This window comes from Ursus arctos, unplaced genomic scaffold (genome assembly GCF_023065955.2).
Source record: "Ursus arctos isolate Adak ecotype North America unplaced genomic scaffold, UrsArc2.0 scaffold_5, whole genome shotgun sequence".
In the NCBI taxonomy this organism is placed as follows: Eukaryota; Metazoa; Chordata; class Mammalia; order Carnivora; family Ursidae; genus Ursus; species Ursus arctos.
The window spans coordinates 31,972,632-31,991,039 of NW_026623067.1; the positions used below are offsets into that span (position 1 = coordinate 31,972,632).

The 18,408-nt window shown below is 49.3% G+C and overlaps 1 protein-coding gene across 2 annotated transcripts in view; it reads right to left on the bottom strand.

Annotated features, from left to right (window-relative positions):
• FSTL4 (follistatin like 4) overlaps positions 1-16,193 on the bottom strand; it is a 382,985-nt gene extending 366,792 nt beyond the window's left edge. Inside the window, exons 1-2 of one of the 2 annotated variants that reach the window (XM_057307047.1) lie at positions 15,970-16,193; positions 9,030-9,165 (exon numbers count right to left, since the gene is read on the bottom strand). In XM_057307047.1, coding sequence (XP_057163030.1) covers positions 9,030-9,155 — 126 coding nt within the window. In that variant the 5' untranslated portion in view covers positions 9,156-9,165; positions 15,970-16,193. The remainder of the gene's footprint in view (positions 1-9,029; positions 9,166-15,969) is intronic. The other variant, XM_026507974.4, reaches the window with a different exon arrangement.
• Positions 16,194-18,408: the final 2,215 nt, after the last annotated feature.

Sequence of the window (18,408 nt, forward strand, 5' to 3'; positions counted from 1 at the left end):
CTTGCCCCACTGGCAGCCAGGCTACCAAGAGCGTAGGGAACAACTCAGCCTGAGCAGGGAGAGAGGTACTGTCGGAAAAGCAAGCCATGCTTCAGAGGCCTGGGCCCCTGGCTGGGGCTGAACCACGGCTTGTCAAGTTGGCAGCTCCCACCGCTGTTGCTGGGCCAGGCTGCTGATACGGTCACGGATGAGTAGGTGGCCAGGAGAAGTGGTTTCTTAAGCCACTACAGACTCCGTGAGTGGCTCACGGGTGATCAGTGGTGTTCTCTGGAAAAGACTTCCATGAGAAATAGGGCCAACTGCTTCCATTCTCAACTCTGAAAAATACACACACACACACACACACACACACACACACACTTTCTCTCTGAGTCTACACCCCAAATAACTAAAAACTTAAACTGTATAGTATTTTAATGAAAGTAACAGAGGCAAGCTTTGTTTTCCAGCTAAGACCTCCAGAAAGATTTCAACTTGAACTCAATGCCCTCTTGGAACAGAGAAGAGAAGGGAAACCAAGGACTCTGTCTCCAAATGAACCATCAAGCAATTACACAGGTACCTTCTTGGAACTTCTTACAGAGGGAGGGAAGCCAATTGTCTCTCAGGTAGTTCCCTGTTGGCCAGCACCAGCCTCCCACCAGCACCAGCTTGTCCTCATCTCCCCCACAGTTGAGGTGAAATGCACTCTTTCATTAAGGGAATAACCGAACCCCACAGGCCACTCATCCTCCATTCTCCATTCCACCTCTAGTAGGAGTAAAATAAAACTGTCATTTATTAGAAGATGCCATCAACCAAACACCAGTGGTGTGCCATTTTTCATGAGCCAATGTAAGAGATGGCAAAAAAACTTTAAAAACCAGGAACAAGAAACCCTGTACCCCACTTTTCCTTTGCAACCCAGATGCACCTGTCACTTCGAAAAGAGAAGTACTTGGATGGGACACTGAACACCTCCGTGCAGGCGGACTCCCCCACCTCTGCGGAGGGCACAAGGGCCTCTTTGTGGGAGGAGCACCCATCTTCCCCAGCTTGGAGCTATGTCTTTCCAGCCTTGTAATTCAGACAGGTATCACAGAGCACAACACCAGACCTGCATCTGGGGACCTGGTATCTCAGTGTGGCTTGGACTTCAGCTCACCAGGAAGTTCCAGGCCACACGACCACATGCTTCTGTGGGCCTCCATTTGCGAAGGTCTTAGATCAACGTTTCCATGACCCACAGGTGCACTGGGACAGGCCTTCAATCAACACGCCTACACGGGCAATGCAGAATGTGCCAGTGGGAGGCTGCTGTGGGACACACCCCTCAGCTCTGGGAGTATGGCCTTTCATTTCTTTCATAAATAAAAAAGAATAAATAAAAACATAAGTAAGGAGGTAACAGCAATTCTGGGTAGTAACTTTATCTTTAGAAATAAAATTTTCATTTCTCCACTCTGTGGGATCAAGAAGTCTAGGAGCCACTTCTCTAGGTGCACGCCCAGCACGCCGCACATATTTAGCCCCTGTTATACAACGAAGAAGACAGTCCATTCAAGCTCCTCTCCAGCTCAGTATTCTGAGGACTTCCTCCTCCTCTTGGGGACACCCGCAGGGCGCCAGAGTCTGTGCCATCAGCGCACACTGCAGTAAAGCTGTCTTTGCTTTTCTGGGTTTTTTAAAAGATTTTAATTATTTACTTGTCAGAGAGAGAGACAGGGGGAGAGGGCACAAGCAGGGGGAATGGCAGGCAGATGGAGAAGGAGAAGCAGGCTCCCCGCTGAGCAGAGAGCCCGATGAGGGGCTCAATCCCGGGACTCTGGGATCATGACCTGAGCCGAAGGCAGACGCTTAACCGACTGAGCCACCCAGGTGCCCCAGTAAAGCCTTCTTTGAACTCAGGTCTGTACAGGGGTATGGGAGGGCAATGGCGGTCCAACAGACCCCAAATGGTCACCCCCGCCCCCAGTCAAGTGACAGGGAACTCCTCACTGCTATCCCTTCCCAAAGGGGAACACATAAGGTGACTTAAGACACACAAGGATGGGCCAAGCCTTCTGACTTCCCATGTGCTGGACGGCCTTACAAGAATAAATAAATAACACTTAAAATGTTCACCACATGGTGTAAAGGGGCCCACTCGGCAGCCATAGAACTAAGATGAGTAGACCTGAAGGTGATCTGAGGTGGCATCCTGGCTACCCTCTCACTCTCTACATAAGTAAGCAGAGGCTGGTGAGGATGAGGGAGTGTCTCAGATGCACAGAGCTAGTTTGTGCCAGGCTGGACCTGGAACGCAGGGCCCAAACAAGATCCCGTGTTCTCACCCAGAAATAAGCCGCCTTGGGCAGACTGAGCTTCTGAGTTAGAAGGTTTCTACAGGGCTTACAGGGCTCTGCTTGGTTCTCCCCAGTGGGCCATCTTTCAAGTCTTGTAAGTGGGTCAAAGGGCTAATGGGCTTTACTCTGGACCGCAGAGAGGTGATCAGCCCATGAAACAGGTGGCTCACTAGCATTTGGGACATGCCAGATGTCGTTCCCAGCTCAAGCGCCACAGCTGGGCACTTCTACTCACTTACTGACCCAACAAACGTATGTACTTCAGAGCTCTCCTCTCTGCCTCCACCCTCCCCTCCCATCCCCACTGCCCCCCTCCACTTCTGTCTGACCTGACTACAACACAGATCCTTCTCTCAGGAACTGCTTCCTCCAAAACATGACAGTATGACACCATCCCTGGGAGGAGAGAACGAAGCCCCAGATAAACCACTAGCTGCCCCTCCCCCCCACACCCCCACTAGAATTCTGCTCCCCTCTCCACCCTGCAGGGGTCCATTCACAGCTGGATTCTGCGTCACCACTCCCTACTAAGCCCAGAAGTGCTGTCACGGAGACAGACTTTAAAATTAAACTAAAATGAAGTTAATTTTATTTTCTGAATTTCAGGACAGTCCTTGCAACACCCGAGCACAGCATGGGCTAAGAACTGCTACTCTCCAGGGCTCGCCGGTGGCTCCATCAAGACCAAGTATTAAATGAGAATACCCAGTTTTACTTGTTTAAAAAAACCTCTTCGTATTGGGACCAGGGTCAGGAAGAAAGAGATCGGGTTTCTCTTGATCCATGTCTCCTGACCCAGATGAAGGCCTAAGGCCAAAAAGCAAGTACGTGTGGCCGCCCATCAAGGGAGAAGCAAGACCATATGGACAGGTGGCTCCTTGACCAGAGGGGCAGGCTTCTTCCTCCCCACACCAGTGCACCTGAGTCTCACTGCAGTCAGCTCAAGTGCTACCTGCTCCGAGTACAAGGCCCATCTATCTCACCCTATCCCCTCCATTTCTGGCACCAGCGCCCTCCATCTCCCCAGTGACTGCAGACAGGCAAGGCCCAGGAGACTCATAACAGAAACCACAGTGGTAGAAGCAGAAGGACAACAGCCTTGGCTCGGCAGGACAGGAGAGTAGAGCCCACTCACATGGAGCCTGTTAGAGTCTGTCTGACACCATCATGGCATTTACTTCTCTCTAAATGGTAAACAAGAGAGATAACCCACAAGTCATAGAGAATAAATCAAGCAGATGATTGGGGCCTGGTGGATTTGATGCTGCCAACTCCCCGAAAAATGGAAATCAGAGCCCCATTTACAACGCATGGCCTGATGTCCTGATTACAAGGGTGGAAAGTTTCCTATAGAAGCATAGATTATTTAGCAGAAGAGGCATTAAAAAAAAAGTAGATGAGTAAATGCTAAATTAAGAGGAAGAAGAATAATGGCTTTCTGTGAACTCATAAATGTTCATTTTCCTGGGTCACAGAACTTTTCAGAGCCAATTAAAACTCTATTAACTACGATCTCAAACTACGCCAGGGGCCCGCAGTGCACTAACCGGTACAGGGTGGGAGGCTTGCTGGGAGCAGTGAGAGAGGAGAGACCTCCGACACGAAGACAAAGAGAGTGACTTCCCCCATCCGAGGATAAACACAAAAACGAGACCTTTGAACACAACAGCAGCCCGGCAGGTGCATCCCCAGAAAAGCCTGGCTGGGCCCTGGGGACAGGAACCGGGCAGGATACCAGTACAGGTGACAGCGAGACAGTGACGGATGGGGGCATGGGAGTATGGGCAGACCCTCCGGATTTAAATCACTCGCACACAAGCAGTGAGGAATCCTACGTACAGAGAGTCAAGTTTACCTGTCCACAGGCTCGCTTCAAAACAGGTGAAAAAGACTCTGAAAGCCAGGCTACTTCACTTTACCACTCCCCTCACCCACCTGCCCGCAAGCCCACCTAGCGTGAAGCTACTTCCCAGCAGGACTGCAGTGTGTCCCTCCCTCTCCTTTTGCTAACTTGACTACAGGCAGCCTCATCATATTGACAAAAGCTTAAAAAAAAAAAAAAAAGCTGGGGTTCATCACCAAATGGAATCTCCTTCTTGGATGTATGCAGGTAGGATAGGGGGGACTCCTCCACAGCTTTTCTGCCTAGTGTCCCCTGGGACCAGAAGTATCAGCATCACCTGGAGCTGACGAGAAACGCAGAATCTCAGGACCCACCCCAGATCTACCACATCAGCATTTTAACAGGACCCCCTGGCTCTTTGCAAGCCCACTCAAGTTCAAGAGATGCTGGTGTAGGGCACGGCCCACGCTAACTCTAGAGGTAGGACCTGGTGCCACCACCTTTCACCTCGAATACTATGGATTTACTCACACACCTGCAGATGGCAGGTTGTATTCTCCCAACCTGAGAAACTAAAAACCCACACCTCTTCAGTGGAGAGCCATGCCTGAATATTCCAGAATCAGAGAAGCCGTTCCCCCACCCCCATGCCAGTTCTACAGCTGCACAGAGGTCCTGGATCCACCAAGAGGGGTGCAGCCCACAGTCCCAACACTCCACGGCCCGGGGAAACCCACTCAGGCCTCTTGCTGAGACAGCTCATCCAGAAGCTCATCGTGACAAGCCAGTCAAATGCTGGAATGAGCACCCCTGAGTGTCTAGGAGTAGGGACTCCACAGAAAACATTCATAAGAGATGCACACGAGTCTGCAGAAGAGGTTCAGAAAATGCCAGCCCAGACCCCAACTGTTCACAGGGAGGAGGGAGGTGGTTTCCCCACACCCACAGACTGACGGGCAAGGATAAGGAGAGGTGAATAATGGATGCCTCACAGCCCACAGGAAGATCGGCTACTCTCCCCATCACCGGTCAGAAGAGTGGGGCATGGGTTGGAGGTATGGAGAAGACCATAACCAGAAAGAGCGTTGTCTTCAATTCAATCAGCTGTGTAAGAACAAGGACACCGATTCAAGAAAAGAAATATTTTTTAAAAATTAGTGCCTAGTCTTAGCAGTCCCCATCTTTCTCAATGCCCAACCATTGCAGAAGGGAGCCAGGGGACTCCAGGTTCTGCATTAGAAGACACCCCCACCCAGACATGGGAGCGCCCCTGAGCGCAGTCAGCGGCATCTAGGACCAACATGTGCAGGAAGGGCAAAGGGCAGTTTTGTGCTTTCGTAGGCTGACTCCTGAGGTTAGGGAGGTGGGTGACCACCTTGATTACTGATATCACCGACATATTTATTCCTTGAAGACGTTGCTCTGAGAGCCTGCACACATTGAAAACATACGGTGTCTGACCTCAAAGCCTTTCCCTGGTCTGTAAGCACCAAAGCCATATGAAGCTAACAATTTTAAAAGGAACCTCCATATTTATAGTTATTTCGTGCAGGACTAGAAACTGTGGGTCAGAGCAATGCAGAGAAAGTACAGCAGAATATATGAAGGACACATAAGGCTGTTAATGGCCACCATCCAATTCCAGAGCCCAGAGAATGTTGGGAACACAGCATCCAGGGCTCAAAGGCAGGGGGGTGTCCCTGGGGCTGACCTGTCTCACTTTCCTGGTCTCCCCAAATATAAACTTCTACCAACACTGATTTTAGTACCGAATTTATCTTGGCCAGAATATAGGGCAAAGGGGAAAATTTTAATTATTTTAGAATTTTGTTGAGTTGTAGGTCTCAGAATTGTTTCCTCTGAATTCAGAATTTCATTAGTATTCTAGGCCACAGTCTGCCACTCAGCTCTTATTAAAGAGGCACTCCACCCAGCTACATTTCCTTTCATCTACATTTGTAAAATGATAAACTCCTTGAAGCTATTTCAACTACAGTCTTTGTACATAAAACAATAATTTAACAAAACTTACATATGCTATCATTGCTTTAAAAAATGTGTGAACACACACATGCACTGGTCATTTAATCCTTATTTACCCTTAGGACATTCAAGTAATTGATGTAATAACTTTAAAGGGAAGTCGAATCTCATTAATGCTTTCCAAGTACTTTAAAAATCTGAAGTCAATGAATGTTTTCTAAAGTACTATTAGCAGGAAGAAAACATACACAGAAACATTTTACCATTTAGGTCCTGAAAAGGCTTTCTGATTAATTTATGGAGTCTCAGGAAACTCAGTTGGTTACGATTCTTCCAAGAAGTAAGACTGTCTGAGGAAACTGCTAGAGGAGTATAGTTTGAACAGTCAGCTATGGATGCATTAATAGCTACAATTTAAGGAAGAAACTGCCCAGAACCTCTAACATACAAGGAGTACCCTGGACATTGATGAGCTACCAGCCTGGCCTGCAAGCTGCTTACAGGTTGGCTGGGGGACCATGCACGTCCCTGCTGGACGTGCACCTGCTGTGCAGGGAGGGCTGTCACACATGGAAATAACTGACTGTCTAGACTGAATTTTGAAAGCATGAGGGTGATTTCATGACTAATACTAAATGTTGAATACTGATCACTTCAAAAAATACAGTGAGTCTCTACTTTGCTGTGAAAATTATTAGACATTGTAAGGAAGAGAAAAGTAAGATAGGCTTCCTCTGTATGCTAAAATAAAAATATAAGAGTTAAAAAAAAAAAAAGAAGGACTAGTTCAGAACAAGACATCAAATGTGACCAAAGCGTGCTCGAAGAAGGTTCTGGAGCAAAGGTAAGAAGCAGAGCTGGGCCTTGGAGGAGAGGAGTCAGCCATGTGGGAAGAAGGGACAGCATCCCAGACATGAGAATGCTAGTGAGGAATGGCATGGAGAGGCCATGCATGGAGTGTGGTCAGAATCAGCAAACCAATCAGTTCCATATCCATGTTCAGCTCTATCTGAACCTTTGTTGAGGCTGTCCTATATCCTAGGCCCATCCACATGGTCATCATCTCACTTCATCATTGATAAAAGCAGACTCCACGAGTAGAAGTTACTACACTGTGCAAAAACGCAATCCACAGCCACGATCACTGGATCGATCGGGCAGCTGTTCCTGCGTTTGCTGTCTGTATGGGCACCACTTTCTTTTCCCGAAGCAGCACGACACCTGGAACTGGGAGACAGTTTCATCTCCTGGGCTTTGTCCTGATGGGAGGAGAAAAACAACACCCCCCAAACGAACCAAGAAAAAGCCTCACTGCCTCAGAATGAGCGCTATCTGCTCTTTCTTGATGGTGCACAAAGTGTTAGGCTGTTAACAGCTAAGATAAAGATGCCCTAGGCTGATATTAACTTACCTTCACTTTACCTCCAGCTAAATCCTACCTTAATTGGTTCGACTCGTTTAATTGAAATAGGCAATATAAAACAGTGGGCCAATGAGCCCCAATAGTCAGAAGACTAAAAAGCTTATCTGTGTGTTTGCCTGTTTGCTTTGCTATTAAATATTCAACAATATGTTTGTAGGATCCTTTTCCCTCCGTGCGGAGAGGAGTGCAATGATGAAGCCATGCCATATGGGAAATGCTGTGCTGGCTAGCAAGTCAGCCTCCGGGCTCTTTCAAAAGACCATTAAGTCGCGTCCTTCATGGACTGCGATGGGAGAGATAGCGTGGCTCTTCAATCATCTGCTCACCACAAAAGGAAGCCACGTGAACCTCAGCAGCAAACGTGTACATTCAACGACTTCTGAAGCTCCCCGGAGATTAAGGTTTGTAGGTGTGGGATTGCATTACGATTAAGTAATAATGAGAAAGAAATCGTGTCTTTTGATCAAATAATGCATTAATCCTACCATCCAGACAGTGTGTGTCATTATTCACTCTCTGGTAATGTTGACTTTGGGAGGTAATTCTCCTCTCTCATTTCACAGGACAAGAAACAAGCACAGAGACAAGAGGCAGGGCATGCACCAGGAGGACAAAGCGAGCTGAAATGGCCTGAGAAACTCTTGGGGAAGAATTTGTGTTTACCATGTCATAAAGAAAATCCCAGGTAGCTTTAAGGAAAGGGCGTAGTCGTTTCTTAGGGTCTGGCACACGCAAAGCACTTTCTGCAGAGAAACTGCTCCCCTCACGAGCCCCAGATTCCTCAGGCCTACTACCCGAGCAGAGCAGAGCAGGGCCAGGGTGCAGCTTATGAATCCTCTCTGGTACTTAAGACCAGGTTTGCTAAGCAATTAGCAGTGTATCGAGACTCTCTAGGGAGGCGTTTGAGAATAAGTTTTTCAAGCACTTTAGAAGCATTTATATATACCTAACATGCCATTAATCATTCTTATCTGTTCATTAAGGCAGTCTCCCTTAGGACCCCTACTTGCCAGTTCTTTCTCAGCCTGGTTCTTTTTATCTGTGTACGTGAAAAGCAGTCTCTCTCTTTTAAAACACATTTTATAATTAAAAGACTTCATTAATTCACATGGGTGTACTCCACCATTGAGTCTGCATTTTCAGAGTTTTATTAAATATACAGAAAGGCCATTCTCTTGAGGGTCTTTGTGGAAGACAAACCATACAACTAAAGCTTGGTTTTGGAATACGTTTTCAGCATTGCAGGGATTTTAGACTACTACTTACAGCATGATATAAAACCTCCAGTCCAGACCAACGCATGTTGTGTCCTTCTGTCCCCTACCAGAAAGGGGGAGCAATTTTAATTCACACTGCAATCTAACTGATATAAACTAAAGGTAGAGAAGAAATCAGATATGCTGACACTGAAAAGCAGCAAGTTTTAAGTGTCCTATCAGATGTTACGTGACTATACCTCTGTCTGTGGGTCACCCACACCCACGTTCAGGCCTCTGCTGGGTCCTGGGTCCATCCATCCCAGCGCAGCGGGCAGGGAGGCCCCGAGCAGTGTGAGATGCAGCCATAAGTGTCCTGGTTTCATTTCGTGGAGTCTGTTGAGAAAATGACAAATGTTCACAATTAAGTATCACAAAATATAAGCACATCATGGGGCGGGTAGGTAGAACTTGTACTCCAGAATCAGAGAGACCAGAGTTTAAATCCCACGACCAACTCTTCTGTTCCACTTTGGGGAAGTTCTAGTACTTCCAAGCCTTAGTTTATTCACCTCTAAAATGGGGTCAATGATATGTACTTCATGGTGTTGCTATAAGTCAGTGTCTCACAGAGTTAACAACTCTGTAAATGCTAGCGGTTATGTGGAAACCCACCCAACACGCCAGCCACTACTCTATCTACAAGAACAACTGAGGGTGAAGAAATGGTGTCCCTTCTGTTCAGTTACCACATAGCCATGCTTCAGTCTCTTCGGAAAGCACTGGGGGCTGGGCACACAGTTAGTGATGAGTGAATACTGACGAGGAATTATGGTCAATGTATGGCACCCTGTTTGTGGCTAATGTCTCAGTTTACAAGACAGCGAGCTTCAAAAGGCCATGATAAGGCTCAACATCTTCCTTTCAAGACTGTTCCTTCCTGGAGAGGAGTTCAAGCACCCAATGAATCATGGAATTTCAACGACCTTGAAGGTGGTTCCTGAGGCTCATGTGGTAAGAGGTCTGAAGTCCCAGAAGACAAGAAATGGGCAATTCAAAGTCATCAAAGAATTACACGGATGAAAACACTACGGATCAGTGACAACAGATACTCAACTCCCTATCATGTGCTGGGGTGCTCATGGGACAAGGACACAGGGTAGTTGATGTGTCTAATCAGCTCTACGTTTTTTGTTTTTTGTTTTTTTTAAGTTTTCCACTGTAAGCATTCCAACCTTGATTTCAGTATCTCTGTCTAAGAAACGCAGCCAGGGAGATAGAACTCATCGTGCAGTATTTACAACTCGTACTCAAGGAAACCGGAGGGGTTATTGATTTCTGTGAGCACTACACAATTTAGTGCTTAATTGCATGTGGTGCACACGGCATCCCGATGACGGCCGGGGAGATGAAAACACAGAGCTCTCTGGAGGCCAGCACCCCACGCGATCTGGCCTCGAACTGGTCCAGGGCAGAGTCCACCCCTGCTCACCCCCATGGCAGCTCTGGAGGATGCCTACTTTGAACAAGAAGGGTTGGGAGTATCCCACCATCACTAGAGCTGAGGCCAGCACCACCAAACAAATTCACTCCTACCACATTCCCAGTTTCCTTTGGCTGCCTTTCCAGATATGCTTTATGTCCCTCACTTGAGACAAAAATGCCCACAGGAAAGAGAAGTCGGGCTAAAAATTATGGCATCTAACACTGGCCTCTGAAAAGGCAAGGTTGTAAGTCATGACTGTCTTTTAAGAAAATGTGTCTCTTGTCATACAAACAGTCCACAACCTTCCACTCCTCTATCTGTTTCTTCGTCTTTGACATCTGTTGGCAAAGCTGGAGCGACTGGAGCAGTAGTCTGAGTGGGCAATAAACATAGTGTGAAGGTCACGGTCTCGTCACCGTCAGCACCTGCTCTGTACTCAGAAGAAAGAAGAGCTGAGGGCAAGGGTGCCACTTGTATCACTACCTGGGACAGAACTAGAGCATTCCCAGCAATCCCCTGAGCCCACGCTCCCGATCTGGGGTTCTGGCTGCAGGGTGTGTGTTCTTCATGAGGATTGCGGAGTGTGGAGAGGAGTCATATTCAGGACTAAAAGACAATAAAAACTGCAACCGGTTCTTCTGAAAATAAATAGGGCAACTCCCAGCTCTCCATAAATTATTATCTTCTGAACGCACTGCCATGTGCCTGGAACTGCAGACGGCATGTACTAGATTTTCAGATTTTTTTTTTTTTAAATACCAATACTGAGGGGCACCTGGGTGTCTTGGTTTTGGCTCAGGTCATGATCTCGGGGTTGTGAGATCGAGCCCCCTATCAGGCTTGATGCTCAGCCTGGAGTCTGCTGGAGAGTCTCTCTCCCTCTACCCCTCCTGCTCATGCACGTGTGCTCTCTCTCTCTTTCTAAAATAAATAAGTCTTTTTAAAAAATACAATATTCAAGCTAGAACTAGAAAGACACTACTTCCTACTTTATTTTTGGTAATTCTTTACATTTATCCACACTAAACGGCACTCATGGGACAAGCACACGTACAAAAGGTCTTCTTTCCTCCCTTCTCATGCTTTTGAGCCTGAATAAACCAAAAACAGCAAAATAACTGAAACTTACTCTACTTAACATACAAACGTCAATTTCTGGGGTTATGAAATATTCAAGCCACGAAACAGACTATTTAGTTTTCAATTTGCCTAGTAATCCAAGACCAATTATGTTTGATGTTTTATTATTAATGGATAGCATCAAAATAAAATCTGTTCATTTCGATTGTTATTTTGGCAAGCTCCAGAACTATTGTAGAGGGCGCAACCAGTCCTGTGGTGTGAAACCAGCTGTTCTGAGTTGTGCTTCAGGAAGCCTGGGCTCCAGCCCTGCGGAACCTGGACTCGTCTCTAGTTTTACCTGGTTTGCCTGGAGGTTCCCCCAAAGATTTAAACACAAGGAAGCACAAGAGCCAGGCCGATTACTGAAATATTCCCAGGCAGCTTCTCCGTAACGTTTTGCTCAGCTTGGCCACCACCAGCTTGGACTTCATTTGCATGGTGGATGCGTGTTTGATGTCATTTTATGCTCACTGTGATTGACAATTCATTTTATCTACAGGAGCAACAGCCTAAAAATTTACAACTGAAGTTTTACGACGGTTCGGTTCATAAAAAAAGAATTAATATTGGGTTTAAATCAATTTTGATGATCTACCTAATAACCAAACAGAGGCTAGCTCTTTGGTTAGCACTTACGTAACAATAATGTGTGCCAGGCACTGTTCTAAACACTTCACAGGTGTTAACTCACCATCCTCACTTCTACTCCTTGAGGAGGGCATTAATTATCCCCTAGTCAGATGACACGGCAGACAGGTCACAGAGAGGCTAAGTACCCTGCCAAAGCCACGTGGCAAATAAATGGCAGAGCTGGGACTCCAAGCCACACAGGTCTATGCTCTTCACATCCTCTCTCTGCTGTCTCTCAATACTTAGCAGTATTTTGTTTCAATCAACAGTTGTTTTTAGCAAGATGGGGAAAACCTGGGTTGAGCAAGATAGGAAATCCTGAGTCTCTCCTTTCCTCTGACAGCTGCCAAGAGCTGCACTCCTCCAGAGGAGAAGAGCACAAGGGAAGAACCAAGCAGCTCCTCTCTGCATCCCTCCCCGGAATGGGGCCACTTGGCACCCGGCCCTCGGCTCTCATAGCTGCTGTCTTTATCGGCCGGGAAGAAATGCAGTTGGAAAAAAATAAAAGAAAAAAAGAAATCATGAGGAGATGTACAGAATGCTGGGCAGCAAGGATGCCTCTCAGCTGACGGGGAGGGCCAGCACGGTGAAGACACGCACTTTGAGGGAAGCAGCTCTGTTGACTCATTGCTCCTCACCTTCCAATAGCCCTATTGATCTTCACACAGAAGAAAATACAAGAATCTCCTCATTATAGAAACGGGAAGGTACCATCTATAATATCACGAACCCTCTTTTTCAACCTCGAGTTCCTTTTGAGATCAATTTAGGTTTATAAGCTTCATTCAATCCATGTTAGAGTCCTAAGTCTGGCTATAAATCTATCAGAGATTGTTCTCGTAAAAGAGCTGGGACTGCCTTTTCTTTCAACCAACTCATAAAACACAATCACTTGATATTTAAGAGCTGGTTCCTCGGAGGTTTTCCACCCAAGCCTCCTTTTACCCCCATGCTCAAGGGAGTCAGGTGTTAGCTTGGCTGCTGCACAGACAAGATACCAGAATCCTTGAAGGTCAGAGAATTCACCCAATGTGTGAGCCACATCAGTAGCCGATCTAGACTGAAACCAGGCATCCTGACCCCTAAGCAATGGCTTTGCTTCTTACATTATCACAAGCACATACGGAATGTCTGCATTCTGTGTCACTCAGACTAATTTTGCTTCTCTTAGTGCTGGATGGGTCCTACTAGACCATCTACCTGCTCTGTGTGTAAAGCACAGGATTCTCTACCCCTGCAGCAAGCCATAATGAAGTTACACTGCATTTCCCATTAATTATCTGCTCTTTATCTTTGGCTAATTGTTCCAACATTTGATAAATTGAATGCCTAAATTAGTCTGTGTACAATGTATCAATCTATGACACTCTTATATACCAGGAAGTTTAACCCACACACCTGTGAGTTCCAGGAAACCTCAACATTTCAACATTTAAATTATACTGTTTAAGTACCACGTTCTCCCAACAGGAGTTCTATTTTACTTGAAGTTCCATGCCTGTGTTATGCATTACGAGAAAAAAAAATGTAAGGACATATGTGCTCTTGAAATAACTTCCTAATTTCATCAAGTTAGTAAGCACACAACTGAACACACATAAGCAACACAGGAAGGTTGAATTTGCAGAAACATACCAAGAAAGTTAAAGTAGGAATTAAAGATTCGAGAAATTCTGACTATTCAACGATCTGTTTCTGGAACATAGTATTAAGTCCAATAGAAGATCACAACATGAAGATCACTTAAAAAAAAAAAAAAAAACCTGCAACTCCAAGATGAAAAGAAGAATTCTGAGCAACTGATGGGTCAAAGTAGAAAAAATCCAACCTACCCACCTCCAGGACAGAGCAGAAGGGATAAAAGTCCTCCCAAGACCCATGGGAATAGGCTGGCCCCTCTCTGGAATAAAGATAGATTTCCTGAGATTAAGGAAAATTGAGGGTGGTCAAAAATGTCTAAGACAGAAAAAACCACTGGAACAACTTTAATACATCACAGTAAATATGAAGTAGGCTATCATCCTGCATGACCTTTGGCTCAGTCTAAAGTCCTGGGGGAGGGTTTGTCTGTTTTCCTAGGATGGGAGGAAAGCTACCACTCAGCTAAGTGTGTCTGAGGAGAACTGCTATAGTGATGCTGCAGTCTCTTCTCACAAAACAGAGAGGGGAGGCAGGCATGGGCCCTGTGGGGCATCTATTCATGGCTTTGGTTTGAGCTACTGCCTTAGGATTGCTGGGGCTCTGGTATCCTAGAAGCCCCATCATTCACTCCCCTGACCATTACTCCCCAGTTGAGCCCTCCACCTGACCACTACCCAGATCAGAACCTGTCCTGGGCGCCAGAAGGGGCAAGCACAGGAACCCACAAACTCCAGCATTGACAGGACACTGCTTAAAGTCATGTCTGACTTTCTCCTAAGCCTGGCGGTGGGAAAATAACTTCAGACCTTCGAGAAACGTCTGAATTTTCTTTCCGATGCCTCAGAGATGGCGATATAGGCCCATTCCCGGTGCACGTTTGGTTTAGAGTTACCCTGCCACATCCTAATGAAATTCTGTTTATGTGTGGCCCACAGAATGTGGACGAATGTTTCTATCTCGGGGACCCATCTATCACAATTCCCCGTGCACAGGCTTGCAATAAATTTAGGAAGGGAACCCATCAAAGCTACTGGCGCTGTTTTTCACTCGCAGGAAACCTCGGAGGAAGCGACACCTAGAGGAGAGCGGAGGAGAGCGACGGCAGCGCGATTCATCAATGTCGGCGACAGTTATGCGAAGGAGGTCGGCTGGACAGCTCGGAGGGGACTGACTAGCAGGGCTAGATAGAGACTATCTCCGCGGGGATATCCCGACTCCGCGGGGCCCCAGGAACTTCAGCACACTGGCGCACTGCACCGGCTGCTCGCCACATCCCGGGCACTGCGAGAAATCCTGCTGCTACCAGCGGGTTTCTGCCCTTGCCAGAGTGGCGGGCGCCGAAGTCCTCAGGTGGCAGGCCGCGGGCGAGTGCGCCGGAGGTGCCGCTTCGTCAGCTCAAGGAGGCCCCGAAGGCTCGCGCGGCGCTCGGCCGCCAACTCGGGGCGACAAGCGCCCAAAGCGCAGCGCTCCGTCTGCGTCGCCTAGGTGCCCCCCAAACTTGAAATAGGTCGCCTTTGCTGGTGCAGAAAGGGGTAGAGATCATCCACTGCCCAAGCTCTCTTAGGACCAAGCTCCCTGCCCGAGCGTGCCCCAAACAAACTGCTCCCTAGTGACTCCCCAGCAGGGAACACTGGTCGCTCACTTGGAACAGAGACTAGTTGTACAGAACTGGACCCGCTGGCTTCGGGGAACGAGGTGGTGCCCGGGTCCCTGCTCCCCGCCTCCGCCGAGCCCCAACGTGCAGACGCGGCGGACCTCGGGGGAGCGACGGCCAGGCGGGGCGCAGCGGGCCCTTCGGGCTGCAGCGCGGACACGCAAGTTTCCCCGCAAAGCTGGAGGGAGGAGGCAGCGAGTGCGGCCGCTCCGCACCCCAGCCCGAGGCCAAGGGCACCGAGCCGAGGGGCTGCCGCTCGCCTAGCTCGCCGAGGCCGCTCGGGGGCCGGAACACCGAGAGCCGCGCCTGCGGGGTTTCGGAGCCCGCGTGGGCTGCGGGCTCGGCGGGAGCGGTTCTGCTCCGCGCGCCGGCCGGGTCACTCCGCTCCCTACTGCAGACCCCGGCCACCAGCCTCGGCGCCCCCAGCCTTTCCCCCGAGTCCTGGCCGGGGCCGGGGTAGCCCGGGCGAGCCCGAGTCCCGTGGTCCCGTGCCCGCCGCCCGCCAGGCGGGCAAACTTGGCTCTTCGGCGCCGGCGGTGAGGACCAGCGAGCGCCCGCGCCGGGCCCTGCAGGGAGACGCGGCGCTGCGGGCGCCGGGACCCCAGCGGGGCGCAGCGGGACCGGCTGGTGGTGGCGGCGGCTTGGCACCCTCCCCGCGCCCGCGTACCTGAGGTGGCCGGGGCCGAGGGAAGACCAGGTGGCCGGACGCCGGCGGACGGGAGCGCCCGTGGCGGCGGTGGCGGTGGCGGCGACCCGGCCCCACGCCCTTCGGTCGGTCTCTCTGGCTGTCGGCGGGTCCCGGACGCGCTGGAGGCTCTCTCGGCTCCAGCTCCGTGAGCCGCCGCTGCCGTACCACCGCCGCCGCGGCTGCCCTATTTCTGCCGCCGGGACCGGAGCTCGTGACGTCACCCTCCGGGCCCCGCCTGCCCAATCGCCGCCACCTGTGCGCGCGGCCCGCCCGCCCGCCGCTCAGACCCGCGCGGGGCCCGCGGCAGGTGCGCGGAGCAGCCGGGCGCGCACGCGGAGCACGAGGACTCCCAGCGCTCCAGGGCTACCGCTGCACCCGCAGCTGAAAGCGGTGCGCTTCTTCCCCTGGCTCCCGTAGAGATCTGCGGGCAACACCCCCCTTCCACTCCCCAACACACCCCTTCTCTCCCCTCCGGCTCCTTGCTGGGCCGGGTTCCCCAGCCTCTGCTCTCAAGATGCACAAGTGGTCTTAATCAGCCGCCATAGCTGTAGAGCCTCGGTGGGCCAGGGCCAGTACACCTCGCCCGTCCGCGTGCCCCTGGAGGTTAAGTGACACTCCCCCTCGCTGAGAGCCAACAACCGGCGAAAGAGCAAAGTTTTTTATCTCTCTTCTGACTCTGCCCTCTCCCAACTGCAGAATCTTACAAAACCCTGGGCATACAAGGGCAGTCCCAGGTGATGTTGTCTTGGCCTGGCTAAGCTGTGACAAGAGAGTCCCCTATTCTCCCTTCCAACGAGACATTTTCACTGTCCTGACTTCATCCCCAAGCTTGGGGCTCTCAAACCTTTCTGGATCCCTATTCAACATCCAGAACTTTTGGAGACCCTCCCCAACCCAGTTGTCATTTGCTTTCATTAGTTGACCTAGAGATCAGTCTTGGTGCCCAAATAAACTGTAAACATCTTTGTAACAACAAGCACTCCCCCCTAACACACCAGTGGTCTATCTGTAGCCCAAGTCTGGCATCAGATTTAGGAGTGAGATCCTAGCTAGGCCAGGCTGGTAGTCACTGACGGGCAGGAGGCTTTCTGGGGGACTGCCCCCTGCTCTGCGTGGGCACCAGGTAACTGGCTGGTGTAGTGGGACAGTGTCTTGTCCATGCCCCTGTGATCTCCTTTGGCCTGGAGGAGGGGACAGAGGGGATTTTCTAGGAACAAGTTTAGTTAAATATCAAGAGAAGAGGAAGAATAAAATGCTGGCATGGAGGAAAGGTATTATGTTTGCTCTTTCCTTCAACAGATATTTACTGGGCCCCTCCTATGTACCAGGCACTGTGCTAGTTGCTGGGAAGACAGCAGTGGCTGGACCAGCATGGTCCCTACCCTCACACAGGTTTCCGTCTGGGATCCAGCTGTCCCTCTACCACTGCCTAGTCTATAACCCAGGCCAGTCATATCTCTGCTATACGTATTAGTTTCCCCATCTGCAAAAAGGGGAGTGCATGAGACCTGGGTGACTTCCAGGTCTCCATCGCTGTGACTTCCCACGTGGAAACTGTGATGTGGGCTCAGAAGGACAAAAGCCATTCCATCCTCAGTGCCCTAGGGCCTTGGCAGCAATGATGCTCTCTCATATTTGACCATGAATCTTTGCCAAGGCCATCCGTGACTGAACCCCAAGGCTGGCTTGAGGCCAGATTCTCTGCAGCTGGACTGGGGAAAGGATGGCACTTTCCATCCTGGGAGAAAGAGAAGAAGGACCGGACATAAAAGGAAGCAGGGGAATTTGGAAATATGCTATGTCTCCCTCTGAAATTTAATTCTAAGTCCGTGGACAAGATGGAGCCCCACAGCTCAGAGACTGGGTTTAGCTCCCCTCCCACACTTTGAGGTGTTTGGAAAAGCAGATTTCTGTTCTCATCTCTGAGCACAAAGTCCCTGAGTCAGCCTAGTGGCCCCATTACATAACCAACGCAGGCCTTGGAGTGTGTCTTTTTAATAACTCCGGGTCATATGTAAGCCAAGGTCTGTAGATTGACCAAGCTCTGAAATAGCTCTGTTTAGTCTAGCGAACAGGGACTGGACTTCCACAGACTTCCTTTGCTTCCCGAAGAAAGGGGGAATATAGCTGCTACAAACCAGATGTACAGAATATCCCTTGGAGATAGTGCTAACATCTGAAGTGAGCTATTGTGACTACTGTGCATAAAATAAGCGTGGAATTAAAGTCACCTTGGAATAAAAAAGGTGAAATGTGAATGACGAAATAAAACAAGCCTCAGAAGAGCGGCATCAGACGCCAGCGGACCTTGACACCTCTCTGAATTGCTCTGTGCTTTGACCTCTCAGGGCAATTCTTGGTTTAATAATACTCCCCCAACATGGAAAATAGGCTACGTCCCACACAAAGAATTTGTTT